The 17,355-nt window shown below is 38.8% G+C and overlaps 1 protein-coding gene across 1 annotated transcript in view; it reads left to right on the top strand.

Moving 5' to 3' along the window:
- Positions 1-17,355, top strand: part of SEC24A (SEC24 homolog A, COPII coat complex component) — a 2,581,543-nt gene that overhangs the window by 344,667 nt on the left and 2,219,521 nt on the right. The window contains exon 2 of the mRNA XM_044069234.1: positions 13,619-14,149. Within this exon, the coding sequence (XP_043925169.1) occupies positions 13,619-14,149 (531 nt within the window). The remainder of the gene's footprint in view (positions 1-13,618; positions 14,150-17,355) is intronic.

Raw genomic sequence — 17,355 nt, 5'->3', positions numbered from 1 at the left:
CTCAAACTGTGTTCTTTTTAGTTTGAGCAAGTCTTTTTCTAACAAGAATAATTCACTTTTCAGTGCCACAATGTCTATATTTATGCATTCATCTCCATCTAGAACAAGTTCATTATTCAATAATGGATTAGCTTTCTCGCTTACCTTAAATATAAATTGATTGACATTGAGTTCAGTCCATGTAATTTTTGAAAACAGGATTATACTCCAATTCAATGTTCTCTGTTCCTATAGGCATTCCTGTGGCCATCTCCCTGAATCCGTTCGAAAATGTAGAACCAAAAATAAGCAAAGAAAATATAATTCCAACAGTAACCAGGTACCTCTGCAAAAACACAAAATAAATCCAAAGAATAAAAGCAGGCAGAGGCAAGGCTCCAGTTTCTTCAGCTGATTTATTACAAGACACACAAGCGCTTTCACCACAAGGCTTCTTCAGGTGTATAAAAAGCAGCACTCAATACACCCATTCTTATACTAAGCATTAGCTAGTCACATGATTAAAAAGAGAAAACTTTTAAAGGCACAAAGAACAATTGTATTCAGCCCACAGTAAAATGCATGGTAAAATATATAAAAACTTCATTGCAAAGACCACATTTCATAAAAGCAATATTACAAAAAATGCATATTACAAATACATATAAACCACATAAATGTAACAGATTCTACCTACGTAATGGTCTATTTTTCAGGATGGGTCTCAATGGTACGTGGTCATTAAGACCATGTTCTGTGTTAGCTCTTAATCTCACAATCCATTTAGCCTCCAGGTTCTCAACTTTCTCAACTTTAATTGATTCGGTGAAAAATCTTAAAACAAATTTAACCCTAGTTAGTTTAGATATAAATTGTGCTTTCGACTCAGTTACATGGGAATATTTGTTCACTGTATTAAAGGAATTTCTCCAATAATTTTATCAATCTTATCACTCTGTTATATCTCTAAAGCTAAAAACACAGCATCAATGGGACCGGATGGTGTCCCCGGCTGTGTGCTACACGAGCTAAATGAGGAATTAAACCCGCACATAAGGCAGCTGTTTAATCTCAGCCTTACCACAGGATACGTGCCCAAGGAGTGGCGTACGGCAACTGTGGTCCCACTCCACAAAGGCGGTGCCTCTACGGACCCTGGTAATTACCGCCCCATAAGCTTAACAAGTCTAGTCTGCAAAGCTATGGAGAGGATCATAATGGAGCTCATAAACAAAGATATAGGGGACTTGCAGACATTGGACCTGACCCAGTTTGTCTTTGTCAAGGGAAGATCATGCCTTTTGAACTTGGTTGACTTCTTCGAAACAGTCACCAAGGCCATTGATGAGGGAAAGGCAGTCCATACAGCCTACCTTGACCTTGCAAAGGCTTCGACACAATACCCCACTCGGTATTGTAGAAAAACTTACCAGCTTAAATGTAAACCCATATGTCACAAGATGGGTTGCAAACTGGCTTAAGGACAGAACCCACAGGGTTAGAGTTGCTGGCGCTGTGTCAGACTCCAAGCCGGTCACAAGTGGTGTCCCACAGGGCTCGGTCCTTGGCCCCCTATTGTTTGGCATCTACTTCTCAGAAGTACAGGCCAACATGGGAGGACTTTGGCTGACAAAGTTTGCAGACGACTGCAAACTGGGCCATAGTGGAAAGTGCATCGGACACGGATATCCTTCAGAAGGGACTCACGGAAACAGATAGCTGGTGCCAGAGCCATGGCCTGAAGTTAAACGCCAAAAATGTATAGTCATACCCTTCGGGAAAAACAAGGTAACCCCAAGCTACCATATAGGTGGCAATCCACTAAGCACAGAAGAGGTTATCAGGGACCTGGGGACCCAAGTTGACAGTGGCCTTTCTTTTGACACTCACATTGCTAAAGTGGTTAGAAAGACCTTCTACATTGCCCACCTGATCATGAAGGGATTCACATCCAGATCTAGTGAGGTCATTGTTCCCTGTACTCTTCACTTATCAGACCAATGATCGAGTACAATGCCCCATTCGGGATGTATCTCACCCGACATCTGCAGCAATTGGAGAGACCCCAAAAGTTCCTCACCAAAAGGATAAAGGACTCCAAAATCTGTCATATGCTGCCAGATTGAAGAAACTCCAGCTCTATTCAGTCGCATACCGTCTGCTCAGAGGTGACATGTGCCTGACATACAAGGCCATGTCCAACCCGGAATTAATGGACATGCTCCACCTCAAAAAATCCAAATCCACCAAAACCACTAGAGCAAGCGACTTAAACCTTAGCACGGATATAAATAGGACGTGCTGGAGGGATAGATTTATCACTCAGAGACTCCCTATGCTGTGGAATAAAATCCCGGTCCATGTGAGGCAGAGCACCTCGCTGACTCTGTTCAAGAGAAATCTAGACCTGTGGATGGGAGATCGTAGGTTTACCCCAGGAATCATCTCTGTGTCACTGCTGGACAGAGGCACAACAAACTAACGGGCACAGTATTTTTTCATATAAGGGGTGGCGTAAGCCACAATAATTTGGGCTAGGCTTATAAATGCCTTAGGGCAGATAGCCTAGTATAAACCTATGAACCTATATGAAGGTAGCCAAGCTTATGTTAAAATTGGTACTAGTATATCTCAAAATATACCAATAGTAAAAGGTACTAAGCAAGGGTGTCCTTTATCCCCTCTTTTATTTTCATTAGTTATGGAACCATGGGCAAATTTAATAAGCCACGATACAGATATTGAAGGATACAAGTTAAACCCCACTATATCATCTACAATACAAATGTTTGCAGATGACATATTGATTACTCTTGGGAGTAGAAGGGAATCTATACAAAAACTTTTTAAAAACATGGAATATTTTCAAAAAAATTCTGGCCTTACTTTTAATAATAATAAAACACAAATTCTTTTAACAGGTTAAAAAATACAATATACCTGATGAATATAATGAATATATAGCTCAGTCTCAACAAATAGCATATTTAGGTATAATTATTACTAACGATATTAAAGATACCATTCAAATAAATTATAATAAAAGTCTATTACAGATAGAAAATTTAATAAATAAATGGAACAAATTACCATTTTCTATGGATGATAAACTTTTAATAATAAAGATGATCCTTCTCCCCAAAATCTTATATATAATTCAATCTTTATCTATACCTCCTTCTTACCAGATAATTAAAAAATGTAATTCAATGATTCAGAAATTTTTGTGGTTACCAAATAAGCCAAGGATTGCATTAACATACCATATGTATAATTGGAATAATGGGGGTATAGCCTTACCAAATTTAGAAATTTATTCAATTTCAGCAGTATTCAATACAATCTCTCATCTCATTGATGTGGAATACACTGCTAAGTGGAAAGAGTTTATAGAGGTCTTGTGTCTTTCAACTTTTCCCGGTTAGGGGTCGCCACAGCGGAACTCCGGTCCGCTAATGATTGGTAGTGGATTTTTACGTCCCGGGTTACCAGCCCTGACGCACAACCTTCAATGAAGAAACGCCCCATTCACGTATGCCTCCACACAGAAGACACTCTAGCTGAGAATCGAATGGGACAACGTCTTGCTATGAGGCGACAATGCTACCGCAGCACCACCACCGCAGTGTAAAGAGTTTATAGAGGTATTGTCACAAAATACCAAAGATATAAACAGTTCCTATAAGCTAAATATAATTAATAATCCATTTATTTGGAGGTTAAAAGATTATATTTCTGAATTTTCTACTCGGAGTTTTAACTCTAAGTATATAGTTTTTCTTTTAAAATCATTTAAACATTTTATATTTAAATATAATATATATAAGGATTGGCTTTTTTTACTCTTCCCTATAGCCTACACACACACATCTATTTTCTCTTCAGATTATACAATAATGTCTATATTTCAGCAAAAACATTTAACATTGTGGCACCAAATGATGATAAATAATGAGATAAAATCCAATAGTTTACTCTTGGAAGTGTATAAACTTGATTAATGTTTATGGTTAGAGCTTCAAGAAGCTAGACAATATGTATTAAATAAATTGGATTCTATGTCTCCTATAATTAGGAAAAAAATTCCCAAGCTAATACAATATATGATTTTATCAGTTTTGCATAAATCTCCTGCTAATAACAAATTATCAAACATTTATAGGGCAATTAAATGTGATTTAGATACACATTCAGATAATTATTGGAAATATTTTTCTTTAATAATAATCCCCCTTCTGAGAAAGACAAATTGAATATTTTACAATCAGCAAGTATGACTTCTTTTTTAAAATGGAAATTATTCACATGGAGATTTTTAAATAGATCATTTATCACTCCTCATAATATAAGTATATTTTCTAAAAATAATATAACATGTTGGAGATGTAATATTGAATTGAATGCTGACTGGTCTCTTATGTTTTATAATTGCATATATTTAAGAAAATTTTGGGATGATATCAATAATTTGTTGCAAACAATTTTTACTGATAATTTCTTTATATCTAAATCACTTGTTTTATTTAATACTCCTGTTCTTGATTGTGTAAAAGAATAAGTACCCTTTGGTTTAGTCTATACTATCTATAGCTAGAAAAACAATCACTAAGAATTGGAAATCTAGTACAGCACCTACATTTTTGGAATTTAAAAAATATACTCCTTGAAACGTGTAATTTGGAAATGTTAACTATTAAATCTAGATCATCTAGGAATACTACATTATTTAATTCATGGAATATCATCTATGAACTTATAGAAAAATAGTTTATTAATTTATGTAAACAGATGATTTTTGTTAATCCTACAGCTACATTAAGAATTTTTTTTGCATGATGAACATCTTTGTACATAGTTTAGTTGCATTGGTTTATGTATTAGAAGGTTTGTTTTTTTATTTTCTTGTTTTTTAACTTTAAAGAAAAAATGTTATAATTTCATGGAAATATTTGTTCATTTTAATAATTATTTAATAAAATTCTTTGAAAAAATAAACATTTAAGAAGATCAAGGATCTCAGGCCAATTCTCAGTCTGAGTAGCATAAATTAATATATATGGCACGCACAAATGGAGTTCAAAACCACATAAGAATATAACGAGTAAATCCACATTATAGAAACTTCAAAATACACACATTTTCATGTAAAGCACGTTTCAGATGCTGTAAACTGAATAATGGCACCAAGATTTAAATTGAAATTGTGACCTTTATCCTATCACAACAGTAAACTCATTAATGTAACCGTTAGTAGAGTTTTTATATACTAAGCTTAAGCTTAATATTTGTGGAAGAAGTATAATAAACTGAAAAAAGCAAGTCATTTTTATAAACTTTTTTTTTTATTCATCACAAATTAATAAAATCACAGTAACACTTTCTACTATTCTATGCTGACGTTATACATACTGTTTGTCATAACTCTAGTATATTATAACATAGTCATACACTTTGCAATTCCAACTAGCCTATTAATTGTAGTTATCTGATTTAGCATTATTTTCTGTATACTTTCCCAAATGCTTGTTTATTCTTAAGAAAATTGCTTCTGTCTTTTTAATTATGTGGACTGTAAATCATAACTGGATTCTTAAAACATTAAATTGTACTTTCTGTAAAATCGGCCTCAAACTTGCCATTGAGTTCAGTCCTGGTTGAAGATCTTCCCTTAGTGTAGTGATCCAGCAGTACTGTGCTATTTTTGTATTTAATGCAATATTCATACCATTTTCATTGACACACATTTTTAATAGCTCCAAACAGGAGTGAAGAACCAATAAATAACTCATTTTTTTCAACATTTTTTTCCTTTAAAACCGGTTTCAAACTTGACAATGAATTATTTAATCTTGGCTAAACATCAGAGCCCTTTTTATGGCAGTGGTGCAATCTATCCTTCCCTGTCTGTCCAAAGGACATTACATGTGCTTGTTGGACCTCCAGAAAGCATTACCTGCACAACATGATTTCCAGAGACTTCAATATCACTTCTAAATAGGAGATAGACATTTTCAGTTCTGTGTTTCTCCATTTGATGACACCATAGCCTACAAGGTGTTCACAAAGTACATATTTGTGGTAGCAGAGTTTCTCAGGATGCAGGACTCCAGTATTTTTCCTTACCTGGAGACTGGCTTTTATCAGTCCCAACATTGGACAGTCTTGTTGCCTAGAAGAATTTGCTTCTTTAGCCGTTGTAGTAATTCAGCATAATAGCAGTTGTTGCAAAATCGCAACAGATGCCCACAGTCAGTGCTTTTCATGTTTTGCATTTTGGACACAGTATCCAGCAGGACCTTTCTTTCACTAAACAAAGTTTCTTCCAGCTGATCAACCACAATGTATCTAATTTAGAATACTTTTGTTCTTGCTTTTCTTTACCTTAGAGCACTGAGTCTAATAGTTTTGGCAGTGTTCATAGTAACTTGAGCCACTTTTCACATCAGTATGCTTCACTGGACTTTCAAAGTTAAGGGGGACTAGAGTTTATACATATGTGAAACTCCCATCAGAATATCCAGGATTTGCAGGGAACATCTGGTGGATAGATTCTGGAATCAAGCCTTTCTCTAGGTAGACCCTTTCAAGCCCTCACATTATTTAGGGTTACTGTTACCACAGTGCCTTTACTGTAGGATCCATCCAACCATCCACAACTCCTTTTCCCATTTTTACACATGATGTCGGGCTATCACTTCAGTGGTGGCAATCAACTGCAGCCAAGGTTCACAATGCCTTTCCTGTAAGATGGGGATGTTTATTTGGGGCAAACTATCCAAGGCATGTAGTCATCCATGCATGTCAATCTGGACATCAGCAAGAGTTTTAAAACTGCCATCTGTCTGGTCCATTTGCCATCCATTTTGACAGCATGGCAGTGGTTTGATGGTTTTCTATGTAAACAAACAAAGAAAAGCTCATTGCAGTCCCCTCGCAACCCCCTTACTTAAATATACCAACTTCGAGATCGCACCACCGTGGAGAAAATGGCAAAGTCCCGAAAACGGCCCAGTGATTTTTTTTTTTTTTCCCTGGGAAAAAATATCACTGTTCTGTGTCTTTAATATTTAGTGCTTTCAGCTTTTAGTATTTGATAAAAGAGCATTCGCTCTTTTTATCTTTCCACTTTGTAATATAGACCCCTACAGTTTTACCTTCTACTAGTGCGGTGGTCCATTCACAAACCATGTACAAAAATGCCTCGATGGTACAACATTTTTACAGCTTTCAGATGGACATCTGTGAATAGTTTTGCAAGCCACCATAAGCTAGATGCTATTTCCAGGTGTAGATATTCCTTCAGTGTCACCATTATTCGAGGTAGTCTTTCTTGATAATTGTCCCATTGGTCTAGGTTGGAACTGTGTTCTAGTGTTCATGAAAATGACAATTCCAGTGTCAGATACAAAAGTTATGTACTTAATGTAATGTTAGATCAGGACTGGTAGTTTCATCTGTCACCAACCCCATTACCAGCACTATCCCTCACTTTGATCCTGATGGTGCCTTCAGATTTGAGGGGGTCTGAGTAAAGTTGCCTGTTCCTCTTTATGCCTGCCTTTTGTATGCTGTCCTACATCTGGAGTGGAGTACTTAGGCATATAGATTTATGGTTAAACTGGGGGAGCTAAGGTTGCCTCCAAAACTTTTGGTGCCAGACTAAGTTCTCTGCCAGTCTTAGGTCTAGCAATGATAGAGTTGAAAGTGTGAATGCAGATTGAGTTTTGGTAAGTGTGTAACTTTTGTTTATTCAGTACACTACACAGACCTGTCAATACCAAACCTTTGCAAGTTAACTGATGCATAAAATAAATCCCTGTAGTACAAAATACCTTGATCACATCTGCTGTTTACATATCATCTGGAAATAGCTGTCTCAAAAGTCTTTGATAACCTTAAGTTTAAATAAAAACATTGCACTACCAGAACTGGAATATGCACTTCCTGTTATGGTTGTAGATAGCAGTTAAATGGCATGCTTCAAAAGCTTAAGTACAAGTTAGGTTGAAGTGTTAACATTTCTGGCAAGCAAACACACTGGTGCCTCCTGCTATCAAAGGAAACACTCTTACCTTAATACAATGTGCTGCCTACTTATTCACAGGTGATGTCTTCATCACTCGATTCACCTTCTCAAGAATGAATTTTGGCTAGATTTGGCAAGTAAACTAGAGGTAAATAAACACACTACCTCCTAAAAACTTCCTTTCTGTAGCATGCCTAACATAGTATATGCTCCGTATTACAGTTATCATCACACATTGTGCCCTTCCAAACTAGAGCCAGCAATTCGGACCTCCATTCCCTCAGACATTCACAACCAGCCCACCTTTGTTTCATTTAGAAAATCTCTTCTGGAACATTTGAAAACCTCTTCTAAATATTGTTTTCAGCAAACCCTATCCATCTAAGCTACACTAAAGGCGAAGGGGTGTCCATATTCACCAAAGATATTCACACCTCCAGGCTTGTTGCCCAACACAGTGCATCTGAAGGTAAGACTACAATCCAAATTGTAGCTTGTTAGAGATCCCACACCATGCCCCAAGATTCTCACTACACCTTTCTAAACATACTGGAAAATATTAAGATACAACCAAACGCCCTAATACTGGGTGATTTCAACTACCCTGCCATTAATTGGGAAAACTACTCTGGTACCAACACCTTTGCCCAACGGTTCTTGGAATTCATAAATTCCAATACCCTGGATCAGCTAATCCATAGTCCCACCAGGGGCTCAAATATCCTAGACCTGGTCATTACCAACATGGGCGATCAATGCTCCACACCAGTGGTCACCCCCTCGGTCAGATCTGACCATAAGCTAATCACCCTTGACGTCCACATCCCACCCCCAGCCCCCAATAGGGAAACCTCCATAAAAAACTTCTCCAAAGCCAACTTCATGCTACTCAAGTCAGAAGTGACAAACCTCATGACATCCATGCAGACGGGAACTGAAAGTTCGACTGCTGAATCCTACACTAAGGCACTGTACAAGCACATCCACTCGTGTATGAATCATGCCATTCCAAATAGAACCAAGACTGTCTCCTCCAAAAAAAGGAACCCAATCTCGTGGTCCCCTGCCATAAACAAACTATACAACAGAAGGAAGAAACTGTTGCAGAAAAGAGGAAAATTTCAGGATGCAAAAAACTCCCTTACCAGCCTCAGTAAGAAGCTGAGGTCCCTCATAAAATCCTCCAAAGCTAGTTACAAAAATAAAATTGCCAAAGATTCCAAGGACAACCACAAGGCATTCTATAGTTATGTCAAGAATCTACCTGGCAATGCTCAGATCTGCTCTGAGCTACAACAGAATGGCATTAAATGTACTGAAACCAAGAATATTGCCAATATTCTGATAGATCGATTCATTGCCAAATTCACCCCTTTCTCACTTCCTAAAGGGCCCATCTCAGTACCAAAAGATTGCCAAATTCCGGTAGTCACGGTCACACAGGTAAAAAAACGCACTTTCCAAAGCTAAGAATGCAGCATCCATGGGACCAGATGACATCCTGGGCTGTGTACTACATGAACTGGCACCTCACCTAAGTATCATGTTTAATCATAGCCTCACCTCAGGCTTTGTGCCCAATGAGTGGTGCACAGCTACAGTTATCCCACTCCACAAGGGGGGATCTACCTTGGATCCCGGGAACTATCTTCCCATCAGTCTGACGAGCCTGATCTGCAAAGCCATGGAACGTGTTATCATGGAACTTATAAACAAAGACATTGGCAATCTTCAAACACTGGACCCCACCCAGTTTGGTTTCTCAAAGGGCCGATCTTGTCTCCTCAAACCGATTGACTTCTTCGAATCAGTCTCCAGAGCCGTGGACAAGGGTAAGGCGGTCCACACAGCTTATCTGGACCTCGCCAAGGCCTTTGACACCATCCCCCACTCTGGAATCCTAGATAAACTTACTAAGCTGGGCATTAATCCCTACATCACCCAGTGGTTTGCCAACTGGCTTACTGACAGAACCCACACTGTAAAAGTAGCCAACTCAAAATCCAGTTCAGACAAGTGACAAGCAGAGTACCTCAGGGTTCAGTTCTGGGACTGCTCTTGTTTGGCATCTACTTCTCTGAAGTACTGGCCAGCACTAAGGGACTCTGGCTAACAAAGTTCACAGATGACTGCAAACTAGGAGCCATTATTGAATCTCCAAATTATGTGAATATTTTACAAAAGGGCCTTACAGAAACAGATGCTTGGTGCCAGAGCCATGGGCTGAAGCTCAATACCAAGAAATGTATAGTTATCCCCTTTGGGAAAAACCATGTACCCATGAATTACCACATAAGTGGCAGTACACTAAACACAGAAAGTGTGATAAGGGACTTAGGGATACAGGTGGACAGTGGTCTCACCTTCGATAACCACATAGTCACAACAGTCAGGAAATCCTTCTATGTGGCACACCTCATCATTAAGGGCTTTTCATCCAGAAAAAAGGAGGTCATTGTCTCACTGTACTCACCCCTCATTAGACCAATTATAGAGTACAGTACCCCATTTGGTATGTACCTTGCAAGACATCTGCAACAACTGGAATGTATGTACCTCACTAAAAGTATCACAGGCCTAAAGCAGATGCCCTTTGCTGACCATCTAAAAAAAACTCCAGCTATACTCTGTTGCATATCGCCTACTCAGAGGTGATCCCTGCTCAACATACAAGGCCGTGTCAAACCCATTGCTGTTGGACATGCTACACTTAAAGAAATCTCAATCCCTCAGAGCCACACGCTCCAGAGATCTAAACCTGGTCATTACAATGAACAAAACATGCTGGAGGGATAGGTTCCAGACCCAGAGACTCCCCATACTCTGGAATAGACTGCCCATACATGTCAAGCTGAGTGCCTCTTTGGCCATCTTCAAAAGGAACCTTGACGTTTGGATGGGAGATAGGAAATTCACCCTGGGGATCACATCAGTCGCTCTGCTAGACAGGGGATCAGGGAAGTAAATATTCTGGGAAGAAATAGCCAGGGAATTGTTATGGCTAGGTTTGTATAGGCCCTAGGGACGATGGCCTAGTACCAACCTATAAACCTATATCTAAAGAACTCCTGTCATGTACTTGTTTTTTTATCTATATTTTTCTCCTTTATAGGTATAGGTTCATAGGTCTGTACTAGGCTAATGGCCCTGGAGCCTTTACAAGCCTATCTCATAGGATTACCCTGGCATTGTGCCATGTGACCTTAGTTCCGAGTGCCTCTGTTGAGTAAGGCCACTGGAGTGATTCCTGGGGTCAAGTTTCTATTTCCCATCCACTCATCAAGATTTCTCTTGAAAAGGGTCAGTGAGGTGCTCTGCTTGACATGTATGGGTAGTCTATTCCATAGCATGGGCAGTCTCTGGGTTATGAACTTGTCCCTCTAGCATGTTCTGTTGATTGCGGTAATGAGGTTGAGGTCTCCGGAGCATGTGGTGCAGAGAGTTTGGGATTTCTTCAAATGTAGCATTTCTAACAGAGCTGGTTCAGACATGGCTTTGTAAGTCAAGCAGAGATAGTTTCTAAGTAGACGATATGCGATACAGAATAGTGGGAGTTTTTTTAGTTTGTCCATGTAGGACAAATGTTTAAGGCCTATGATCCTCTTTGTGAGGTACTTTTATGGCCTATCCAGTTGTTGCAGGTGTTTAGTGAGGTACATGCCAAATGGGACATTGTGCTCAATGATTGGCCTAATGAGGGAAGAGTAGAGGGAGACAATGACCTCTTTCTTCCTGGATGCAAAACCCTTAGTAATCAGATGTGCCACATAGAAGGGCTTTCTGACCATAGTGGCAATGTGGTGGTCAAAAGAGAGGTTGCTGTTATCCTGTGCGAGTGCATTTTGAGATTAAGACTTCTGGCATTGAGCAGTGTGACCCTCATATTGCATTTGTTTGTAGCTGTTATGGTGGTAATTTGGTCTTTGGAACACTGCCTAAAAAAGGCACTATAGGGGTGACAAGAGCCTTGGCCAGTGTCTGGAAGCCCAGGGATGACAGATGCAGGCCATCTCTGGCAAAGCATCGAGGTCTGTCAATCATGTCATAATGTTATATTATTCTTTTCTCTATAATGTTCCCCTAAAATGTATTGTACTGCACTAAAATTACTCTAAACCACTGGGGTAGACTAAAAAATTACCAGTGTTGTAGCACTAATTTGTTGTCTTTTTTGTGGCTTAACCACCACCACCACCCCCAAATGACTATCTGACATCCCTGTCAGACATCACTGAATTTTACCTGTTCATACCTCCAGGTGGCAAGATGCCACCAGACCACTGTATCCCCTGGGAGGTGAGATTTGGTGCTGAAGAGTATTCTGTTGTCTGCTTGGAAGAATGGGATTTTTGTGTGTTTTTAACTTTGTTTAACCATGAAGCAACATTGTGAGTTTCCCAGTAGTTGTTAGCACATACAGCAGTCTGCAAGTACTTCCTAAATTCCTGAAAGAGATGAACTGCTCATAAAGCAAGCTGATTGCTACAGGTGATACTGCTGCAATGTTACAGATGTTGCCAGTGCAGCTAGACTCCACCACCTAATTTCTCCTAGTATGAGTGATGTCACTAGTTAAACACAGGTCACCTGAATTATAGCCTGGGCTTTATCAGTGTGTTGCTACAGGGTCAGTTAAAATGTTTTATATGTTCAGCAAGTGGAATGTTGCTTTGTGTTCCAAATTTTTCTTGAATACATTGAAGTGAGAAGAATCTTAACAGCAGCCATATCATTCTGTTACCCAGGCTGTGGCTGAAAAAGGTCAGCTTGGCCATCCCACCTACCAAGTTATCAAATGGAAGTCAGGCAGTCAGTCACCTGAGCAGTTCTGGCTGGCTTCCCCAGCAATTTGTGTCTGCTGTTGGAACCCAGGTCATCAAGGGAGCCATTATGGTTTTAGCACAGTGTCCCAGTAAGCTGTCTTTAATCACAAAATTGGCTAGTGTGAGCATCTTCTTGCAGGTTGTTTGACATGAGTTTTGATCCCTTACCTTTCATATAGATGCAGTGGGGGGGGGGGGTCACTTTACTGTGGTGTTTAGTAATCTTGTAACTGGAATAATGGTACTGAGTTTAAAAAAAGAACATGTAAAAGTTGAAAGAATAAGTAAGTACATGGTTATGCTGAAGTAATGTTTTAGTATGGCCATCGTGATAAACCTTAATTTCTCTTTGAGTTTTAATTTTATTTATTTTTGTGAGGTATGCCAAGTTCCTTTCATATAAAGGAGAAAGACTTGACTGAATAAAGGTTTATTAAAAATTGTCTTTGTCCATTTGAAACAACCCTGAGGAACCCTGATTAAGTGAATCCACAGTAGTGATAACATTCTTAAGTTTAGGGTTCTGCACTGGAAACTATGACTAGGATTAGGGGTTAAAATTCGTGCCAGCCTTGGAAATTACTTCAGGAAAGACGTAAAAGAAAATTCCTATAGAGAGAAATTGTATAGTTCAGAGTATAAATTGCCTTGATGTCTTGTAATCTTCTGAGCTGGTTTAGCAGTAGTGACTTTTGAATTACCAAGATGTTTGCTTATTACATGTATAACACTGTGTGTGCAACATAGTTGTTACAGCGAACAGTAACTTTCTTTTTTTTTCTTTTTCTAGGTCCCAAGCAGAATCCTTTGATGCAGCCATCACAGATACCAGCTGGCCAGGGGTATATGTTAGTGCCCCCAGCCTCCACTGCACAGCAGATTCCAGGAAAACTTCCTGCACAACAAACTCCTGAACACAAAAATTATAGTTATTTTCATAATGCGCCTCCAGCAAATACATTACAAGAACTTGGTCAGAGTAAGAGGCTTCCAGTGAGTTCTCAACTAGTTCCAATGTCACAGAAGATGAGCTCTGTTTACCAGCACCTTTTGCCACCTGAGAAGACTGTTTCTCCTTCATCTTATAGTAAAGTTATGCCAGCAGCAACTCATTTACTGCCATCACTACCAGACCAGCAGTTTAGTAGTCTTCCTCATCCTTCAGGCTCTGTTGTTAATCATCCTCAAGCTGCACCTCAGGCAGGCCATGTGAGCCCTGCCGCTTTGCCTGCCAAGACTCAAACACCTTCCTTGTTGCCAGCAACTGGTTTCTCTGCTCCTACAGGAGTCCATTCACCTCTGCATACTTATAAACAACCAGGTGAGGAAAAATGTGGTGCTGTAAACTGAAGGCTTTGTCTAATTCTGTGTTAAATTACAAATGCTAGTTTACCCTTGAGGTTAGGGAACATTGTGCTGTTAACTGGATGATCCCTCAACCTTTTGTTTTAACTCTGGTTGATGTGGACAGTAATTGTATCCATTGTTGTCTTCCAATTTCACCTAATTTTGAGTGTAAATCCTTGGAAGGCCTGGGTTGTTATGTAATACATTGGAAATAGTAATTTTAAAGTATCGATTTCGCACAAGAAAATATTGTGATGCTATTGTCCCAGTAATGTTAACTGTACAGGTGATAAACAGGTTTGTGTTTTGTGAACAGGAGTCCTGTTTTGTTGAGAAAGCCACACGTTCAGAAAAAAATCTTTCTCTTAAATAACAGTTTGGAAAGATCCAGACCAGCTTGATGAAACTGGCATGTGGGGAATTCTCCTTTAACACTTGGTGACCAGCATTCATGCAGTAGCTCAGATATTGGAGAGTTGGCTTGGGAAGAACTCAGTAACTGACCGACAACTTGTTTTTTTCAGCAGAAAGGACTAGTGACCTATGGAGGTTACAGTAAGAATTCCAGTAGGCAGCAGAGAAGTGACATGAAGTGGGTGTTTAGCTTTGAAACCACAAATGTAGTGGCTCTTATCTCAAATGTATGGTAGCATGCACTTCATGGAAAGGATGTTGTGGTTCCAGTGATGAATGTAGGGCACTCTCTTCACACCCAGGGAATGTGTTTAGAGCCATACATATATATCCTCATTAACAGGTTGCCAACAAGTACATATACTGGCTGCTTGTATGATGACATGCCGCCTTTTGCTCTCAATGGGGATCACCCAGACTGGGAACAAATAGGATGGTGTCATGTGGAGGTTTACTGATCTGCAGGATTGGCAGAAAAACGCATCTAGAAAAAATATAATTTTAGAACTGACAGTAGTGCGCTAGTGGGTACCCTATTTCAGGGTAATTTTTCTGACAACTGAAAATTGTTGATCTTCAAATTTGAGTTGTCTCTGACTGTGAGAGGAGTCTCAGAGTAGCCTGAAAATGCATACTGTATTATGTTAAACATTTGTGGAGCTTTTCTCCCTGGGCCTCCACTGAAAATGGACCTGTGTCCAGTTGGATTTCTCCCGGTAACAAATGTAAAATAATTAAAAAAAATAAATAAATTTATATACAGAGTGCAGTAAGTTATATGGCATTTATATGTACAAAGTGCAGTGTGTGTGTATGTATGTATGTGTGTGTGTGTATATATATATATATATATATATATATATACATATATATATATATATATATATATATATATATATATATATTATATACATATAAATATATATATTATATACATATATATATATATATATATATATATATATATATATATAGATCCCATTCACATTGCCGAAAGTACAGTTGTCCGAAACTGACTTTGCCGAGACCATATCTCCGAAATTACACTTGTCTGAAATGGCACTTTGCCAAAACAGAAAACAGTAAAAACGTATTCATTAATTTTTCTCTAATTTTTGCAGGGGGGCTGCACCCCCCACACACATACACACACAACACACCCTGTTAATTATATATACTAGCTCTGAGATCGCACTACATTAACAACAAAGGTATATTTGTTCATACATACTGTAGTGCGATCGCAAAGTGCCATTTCGGACAAGTGTAATTTCGGAGATACGGTCTCGGCAAAGTCAGTTTCAGACAACTGTATGAACAATGCGAATGGGATCCATGTGTATATTTTATATACATATATATGTATATAAAACAAATGTCATAGTTGACATGAGGGAAAAAGGCCATAGATAAATGACGTGTAAAGACTGAGTAAAAAACATAACATATACATGTATTATTTATAGAGTGGAAATCGGAGATGATATGCTGAAAATATCACAAACAAAATATAGAGTCAGAGCAAGGTATGTAGACGGAAGAAGGGAATGAAGAAGTTAAGTTATATGACCTGAGAGATAGCAGTTGTATTTCCCAGCGTCTTGAAATATGCTTTTATTTGTGAAAGGATAGTGGGTGAGAGGAGTGATCTGAGAAGGGAGAAATTCCCATAACTTGGGATCAAGCACTGTGCAGCAAAGCCTAGTTTGGGAGGGGGGATTGGAGGAGAGGACATGAGTGATTAAGATTTCTAAGTTTGTATGTCAGTGTATCTGTGAATTGTCTGGAAGCACATGGAGGGAAGGTGTCATTTTTGATGAGTTTAAATAGTTGTAGTTGAGAGACAAGTAGAAAGTCAGCACGTTGTTTCACAGGTAACCAATTAGCTTTTTCAGTGGCTTTACAGTGGTCGGGTGTTAATTTCTAGGAGAGAGTGTGATGGTTCTACAAATGGCATTTGAAGTGAATTGAATTGGGGATACATTTCTTTTAGAAGCTGCAGCAGTCAGTAGGAGCCACTGTTCTAGCTGAACCAGTAAGACATCTTTACCTATGGCATTTTTATAGGGTCTGGATAGAAAAGGGGAGATCCTATTAGTCCAGAATAGGAAAGAGTTAATTTTTGCGTGTGTGTAGTCCAGGTGGAGTTGGAAATTTAAGAAGGGGGTCAAACCAAATGCCTAGTTATTTGAATTAAGTGACATTGTCTACAGTGTTATTCAGATGCTTGGGGATTTTTAAATGCCTGGAGATAGACGTGATCTTTTGTCTTGTGCCAAAAAACATTGTTTTTGCTTTATAGGAATTTAGTAGTATGCATGTAGTTTGATTTCAGAAGAAGAGACAGAATGGTTGGAGCAGATTAGGACTATGTCATCATCATAATGCAGGAGAGGAAGATGGAGTGAGTCAAAAGGAAGTTGTTAATGTAGATAGAAAAGAGGAGAGATGCCATAATAGATCCATGAGGGACACCTTTCTGCAGAGGGACTGATGTAGAGGTTGATGACCTGAAATTAACTGAGAAATGGCAGTTAGAGAGGTAGTTTGTGAACTTGGGCAGTGTGTCATCACTAATGCCTATTTCAGTGAGATGGTGTAGAAGAATTGAGTGATCAACAAGATCAAAGGCTCTGGTGAGATCAATAAAATTTGCTTAAGTGATTAGGCATTTGTCCATTCCAAAAAGAGGGTTGTTGTTGAGGTTCCAGATAGCTGTGGATGTACTGCAATCAGACCAAAAGCCATGCTGCTTTTGAGAGAGAA

The sequence above is a fragment of the Protopterus annectens genome, chromosome 4.part0, assembly GCF_019279795.1.
Source record: "Protopterus annectens isolate FY-2018-M chromosome 4.part0, PAN1.0, whole genome shotgun sequence".
NCBI classification, from domain to species: Eukaryota; Metazoa; Chordata; order Ceratodontiformes; family Protopteridae; genus Protopterus; species Protopterus annectens.
The sequence above is the reverse complement of the archived record's forward strand: the minus strand, read 5'-3'. Positions and strand labels throughout refer to the sequence as shown.